Consider the following 6,518-nt stretch of genomic DNA (forward strand, 5'->3'; position numbering starts at 1 on the left):
TACCAGAGAGGCATCTGGAGATTAGGGAGAGTGGCCACATCTTAGAGACACCAAAGACGAAGGGGCAGCTACAGAAACCACAGAGGGTGTTGACAAGCTTGTATCCTCTGTAGACAAGGAAAATTTTTACATTTTTTTCTTTTCTTTTCCTTTAACATTTTGGGTTTGCTTACAAAAGTAACACATTGTTTTTAAGAAATTAAATCTTAGAAGGTGAAAATTCTCTAGGCAACTCCACTGTGGGAGCTTTTCTGTCTTCTCAATAAATCCTGCTTTCTCAAAAAAAAAAAAAGTGAAAAAAAAAAAGAAGGTAAAAATTTTCTATAATCTCCCTCTCCAGCAATAAGGTAATAGTTTGCAGTGTTTTTTCTAGATTTTCTTCTGAATGTATTTAAACACTTGGTGGTGGTAATGGTTTTACAAAAATGCCGTTTTGTTTTGTGACTTTTTTTTTTTTTGGCTTGGCTATATATCTTGTATATCTTTCCGTTTGGGTATCTAGGTTTATCTTCTTTCTTTTTTTTTTTTAGATTGGAAAATATAGTTTATTTAGAAAGCAAATTGGAGAGAAAAAGAAAGAGAGGAAATTCACCTCCCCAAGGTAGGGGAGGGGGCCAAAGCTAGGAAAACAATGGCAGCCATAGCTCAAAGAGCCATGTGATCAGACCAGAGAGTAGCAAAGCAATGGCCCTATCTTGTTCTTCTTAATGGTTATATAGAATTCTGTTAAACATAATGCTTCCTTAACCCATCCAGGCAAGGAAACGTTTCTTAATCCTCATCTTCACCTCTCCTCTTTCTTTATTCCCAAGTCAGCCTTATTTGCTGTCTACATCTTGAGCCATTGGCTCTCTGCCTTTCTTAAGGTAGTGTTAGAAGATGCAAGGTCTTCAAAGCAGCTCCGAACCCAGGGCTGGGCTGGACCCAGAGTCAGGAGACTGGAGCGGCTTCTGCAGGCAGAAATCCTGAAACTTTAGGTACCCTAAGCCCCCCTGGGTATTAACTGGAAGACTTGTAAGACCTCCTTTGCCTTTGCTCAGGTACATGTATTGGACTGACTGGGGTGCAAGCCCCAAGATTGAACGAGCTGGCATGGATGCCTCGGGCCGCCAGGTCATCATCTCTTCCAACCTGACCTGGCCTAATGGGTTAGCTATTGACTATGGGTCCCAGCGGCTATACTGGGCAGATGCTGGCATGAAGACGATTGAATTTGCTGGACTGGATGGCAGTAAGAGGAAGGTAAGGTTGGCGTTTGGGCATTTTACCACAGCCCTGACAACTTCCAAGACAGCACTCCCTGGCTGGCATCTGATGGGAGCTAGGGAACCCAGAGGTCATAGAACCAGCATGGACCAGTGTGTACTATTTCTCTAAGGCTGTGGTTGCCCTCCAGAGCTTGGGGGCAAGGGCAGGAAAGGGCTGCTGGTTGCTGATGAAAAGAAATTAGGAGCCGGGCTTGGTGGCTCAGCCTGTAATTCCATCACTTTGGGAGGCTGAGGCAAGTGGATTGCCTGAGCCCTTGGGTTCGAGACCAGCCCGAGGAACCTGGCGAGACTGTGTCTCTACAATAAATCAAAAATTAGCTCAGTGCGGTAGTTCCGGCTACGTGGAAGGCTGAGGCTGAAAGATTCCCGGACCCCAGCAGGTTGACACTGGGGTGGCTGTGAGCATGCCACTGCACTCCAACCTGGGCGACAGAGTGAGACTTTGACTCAAAAAAAAAAAAAAAAAGGAAAAAGAAAAGCAGGGCAACCCCCTCGGGTCCCCTCCTACTGTGAGAGCTTTTCTGTCCTCTTAATAAATCCTGCTTTCTTAAAAAAAGAAAAGAACATAAAAGAAACTGGGGATTTGTGTGGATTGTGGACTGGGGGTATAAAGGCACAGACTTTATGCTAACACTAATTAATCACCAATTGCACACTGTTCCCATGCTTGCGCGCTCTCTCTCTCTCTCTCTCTCTCTCTCTCTCTCTCTCTCTCCCCCTCCTCCCCCTCTGTCTCTATTTTTGTTATTGCTTATTTTGGTACAATTTCAAACTTTCAGAAAAGTTGCAAGAATGGTAAAAAAAGACAACTAATATTTTCCACAGTGGCTCTACCAGTCTCATTCCCTTTAAATACACACACACACACACACACACACACACAATCATTTTTCTGAACCACCTGAGATTAAATTGAGGATATCCTGACCTTGACTCCAAAATATTCCTGTGGATATTTCCTAAAGATAAGGCCATTGTCTTATATAGCCACAGTACAATGATCACAATTGGGAAATTTAACATTGATACAATATTACTGTCTAATTCACAGACCATGTTTAATTTCAATATGAATTGCCCTAATAATGTCCCTTAAAGCTTTTTTTCTTTTTCTTTTTTCTCTTTGAGTCTAGGATCCAATCCCATTGTGTCTAGTTAGTAATTATGTCTCTCTCTCTGTGTCTCTCTCTTTTTTTTTTTTGAGACTGAAGTATTGCTCTGTCACCCAGGCTGGAGTACAGTTGTGTGATTGTAGCTTACTGCAGTCTCAAACTCCTGGGCTCAAGTGATCCTCCCACCTCAACCTCCTAAGTAGCTGGGACTACAGGTGTGTGCCACTGCTCTCAGAAAACTTTTTTTTTTTTTTTGAAACAAGGTCTCACTCTGTCACTCAGGCTGGACTGCAGTGGCACAATCATGGCTCACCTCAGCCTCGACCTCCTGGGCTCAGGCGATCCTTCTGCCTTAGCCTCCTGAATAGCTGGGATTACAGGCATGTACCACCACACCTAGCTAACTTTTTTGTAGTGATGGGGTCTTCCTCTGTTGCCTAGACTTGTCTCAAACTCCTGGGCTTAAGCGATCTTCCCTCCTCAGCCTCCCAAAGTACTGAGATTACAGGCATGAGCCACTGCTCGACCTTACCCATGTCTCTTTAATCTCCAATCTGGAACACTTCCTCTGCCTTTGTATGTCTTTCTTGACATTTGCATCTTTAAAGAGAGAAGGCCAGGTATTTTGTGAATGTCTCTCAATTTGGATTCAACTGATATTTCCTTGTGACTGGATTCAGATGGTACATTTGGGGCAAGCATGCTGCATGAAGCAAAGTCAGGTCCTGAGTTCTCAGAGTGTCTCCTTCAGTGGGCATAGATGTTGGCTAGTTCCATTACTGTGACACTGTAATTGCATGGTTAAGGTGAGTGTCCACTGTAAAGTTGCCATTCTTCCTTTTGTAATTAATAAGTAGTTTGTACAGAGATACTTTGAGATTGTGTAAGTAATAGATGACTTCTAACCTCTGCCAATAAAAGCATCACACAACCCTGAGAACCAGGCTCGATCATATCACAGAGAGATTTTATAATTCACTCGTTTGAGGTCACACAGTAGGTGGTAGCTCTTGACCACTTCTCTGCACTGTTGGACCCTGCTGGGGATGACTTAAGTGCTGGGGTCCTGGCAGGTGCTGATTGGAAGCCAGCTCCCCCATCCATTTGGGCTGACCCTCTATGGAGAGCGCATTTATTGGACTGACTGGCAGACCAAGAGCATACAGAGTGCCAACCGGCTGACAGGGCTGGATCGGGAGACCCTGCAGGAGAACCTGGAGAACCTTATGGACATCCACATCTTCCACCGTCAGCGGCCTTCAGGTGAGCAACCCTTGGCTGGTGTTGGCTTTTCCTCTGCTTTCCTAGGCCATAACCCTCCTCATTGACGCCCCCCACCTCCCTTCTACCCAGTGTCCACACCATGTGCTATGGAAAATGGCGGCTGCAGCCACCTGTGTCTTCGGTCCCCAAATCCAAGTGGCTTCAGCTGTACCTGTCCTACAGGCATCAACCTGCTATCTGATGGCAAGACCTGTTCTCCAGGTGAGTCAAAGCGTCACAGATCTGGATGGAGCCTCTCTGGGAGGGGAAGTGGCTCTCTTTTCCTGCAGATGGACTCAAATGTGGTCTGAGAAACCATGAGTCCTGGTTCTTCTAGAGGCTTAGGGGAGAAAGCAAGAGCTTTAGAAAAGGAGAGAGGAGCCAGACTCGGTGGCTCAGCCTGTAATCCCACACCTTTGGGAGGCTGAGGTGAGTGGATTGCCTGAGCCCGCGGGTTCGAGACCCACCTGGGCAGCGAGACCTCATCTCTACAATAAATCAAAAAATCAGCCGGATGTGGTAGCGCATGCCTGTAATTCCGGCTACTCGGAAGGCTGAGGCGGAAGGCTCGCCGGAGCCCAGCAGGCGAGGCTGCGGTGGCTGGGAGCGGCCACTGCACTCCAGTCTGGGCGACTAAGTGAGACTCCAACTCAAAAAAAAAAAGAAAAAGAAAAAGAGAGAGGTCTAGGGAAGAGAGGTCTTTGTAGCAAGTATGCAGGATTAGAGGCGAGGTCCAAGTATTTCTTACAGTGTCTTCATGCAGATTAGAAAAAGATGCTCCTTTCTCAAGATACTTTTATCTGTTGGTAAATTGTCATAATATGCCAATTTGGTTAGAACAAGGCGCTCAACTTTCATCTGCCCAAAATTAGTATGATAAATATAAAAATGAACATTATCTACCATGTAATGATACCCCCCAGTAGATGGACCATTTTTGTGAGTGCACATCTGACGTGACAACCTTACTGGAGGGTCCCAGAAGCAGGACCTGCTACACAGATGCTGGAAGTCAAGATTTCTCCCTAGGAGATGCTGTATGCTAGGCTCCATTTGAACTCTAACCTCCCTGGGAATCTGAGTGAGGAAGGAGCTGTGAACAATACCCCCCAGGTTATAGATAAGGCCCTCTGGGGTTCCTTTGCTCCCCTTTTTCCATGAAGATGGTTAAGGGTCCTTCAAAGAGAACCACTTCTATAATATTAATAAAGAGGTATCATTTATGAATATGTGAGGCCTAACGGTAAGTGCTTTTATGTACATGATCTCTCTGAATCCTCACAGCCACCCTGTTATTGTTCCCATTTTACAGATGAGGAAACTGAGGCTTCACTTGCCTAGGATGACACAACTAGAAACTAACAAGGCCAGGGCATGAGCTTCTGTTTGCCTGACTCCAAGTCCTCTTAATGGCACTGCTAGAGTGATTGTCCTCCCTCCTTTCTCCACCTGGGCAGGCATGAACAGTTTCCTCATCTTCGCCAGGAGGATAGACGTACGCATGGTCTCCCTGGACATCCCTTATTTTGCTGATGTAGTGGTACCAATCAACATTACAATGAAGAACACTATTGCCATTGGAGTGGACCCCCAGGAAGGTCTGTGTGGCCCTCCCTTCCCACCTGCCCTCCTATTCCTGCCCTAGCGCAACTCCTTCCTTTTCCACCCCCTTCATCTCCTGCCGAGAGCCTGGGGGTCCCCATTCCCTCTGGTGCAGCCCTTGTCCCTCGTCTCTACAGCACTTTCTCTTTGGTTGTAAGGGCATGGTTTGGGGCCCTCCTCTTTCCGTCTCTTCCAAGAGCTGTCCTGCTATGATATCACTTTGGTTTCCTCTGCTGGTCGCTTCAGGGCTTTCTGACATATTCTGATATCTCAGGGCATGAGTCAGCTGTGTGTGTCCCATTGTGGGATATAAGAGTCTAGGCTGAGCCAAGCCTTTTCTCTCTAGGAAAAGTGTACTGGTCTGACAGCACTCTGCACAGGATCAGTCGTGCCAGTCTGGATGGCTCGCGGCATGAGGCCATCATCACCACAGGTGGGCCTTCCTCTCCGCCCAGGGCCCCCCTGTCTGGCTACAGAGCTGGGGAAATAGCCCATCTGTTTTAAAGCAGGAGCCACTGTGCTCTTTTGACTTCCCGCAGGGCTGCAGACCACAGATGGGCTGGCAGTAGATGCCATTGGCCGGAAGGTGTACTGGACAGACACGGGCACAAACCGGATTGAAGTGGGCAACTTGGACGGGTCCATGAGGAAAGTGTTGGTGTGGCAGAACCTGGACAGTCCCCGGGCCATTGTCCTCTACCATGAGATGGGGTGAGAGCTGGCTCTGTTACTCTAGGTAGAGCAGGGTGGGCCAGCTTAGTGGGGGCTGTGGATGGTATGAAGGTGGGTGATGGAGAGTAAGCATATATCAAAGGAACACCATGAGATATTCAGGACTCTCTGACATGTTCTGGTCTCTCAGGGCACGAGTCAGCTGTGTGTGTCCCATTGTGGGATGTAAGAGTCTAGGCTGAGCCAAGCCTTTTCTCTCCAGGAAAAGTGTACTGGTCTGACAGCACTCTGCACAGGATCAAACTGTAGATTGGCCTCCCTGGACTGTCCCAGTTAAAACATGAGCCCTGGAGTCAGAATACTAGGACTCAAATAATGTCATTATATATTAGCTACATCTCTTTGGATCTAGCATTTAACCTCCCTGATCCTCAACTTCCTTACCTGTGAAGTGGATGTGACAGCTGGGTGTGGTGGCTCATGCCTGTAATCCCAGCACTTTGGAAGGCTGAGACCAGAGGATTGCTTGAACCCAGGGGTTTGAGACCAGCCTGGGCAACTTGGCAAGACCTTGTCTCTACAATAAATCAAAAAATTAGCC

The 6,518-nt window shown here is 47.0% G+C and overlaps 1 protein-coding gene across 1 annotated transcript in view; it reads left to right on the forward strand.

Moving 5' to 3' along the window:
• LRP4 (LDL receptor related protein 4) overlaps positions 1–6,518 on the forward strand; it is an 81,176-nt gene that overhangs the window by 45,772 nt on the left and 28,886 nt on the right. The window contains exons 21-26 of the mRNA XM_021716868.1: positions 1,041–1,242; positions 3,454–3,643; positions 3,734–3,865; positions 5,101–5,241; positions 5,592–5,678; positions 5,785–5,956. Of these exons, the coding sequence (XP_021572543.1) occupies positions 1,041–1,242; positions 3,454–3,643; positions 3,734–3,865; positions 5,101–5,241; positions 5,592–5,678; positions 5,785–5,956 (924 nt within the window). The remainder of the gene's footprint in view (positions 1–1,040; positions 1,243–3,453; positions 3,644–3,733; positions 3,866–5,100; positions 5,242–5,591; positions 5,679–5,784; positions 5,957–6,518) is intronic.

This window comes from Carlito syrichta, unplaced genomic scaffold (assembly GCF_000164805.1).
Source record: "Carlito syrichta isolate Samal-C Ts95f unplaced genomic scaffold, Tarsius_syrichta-2.0.1 Scaffold309042, whole genome shotgun sequence".
Classification (NCBI taxonomy): domain Eukaryota; kingdom Metazoa; phylum Chordata; class Mammalia; order Primates; family Tarsiidae; genus Carlito; species Carlito syrichta.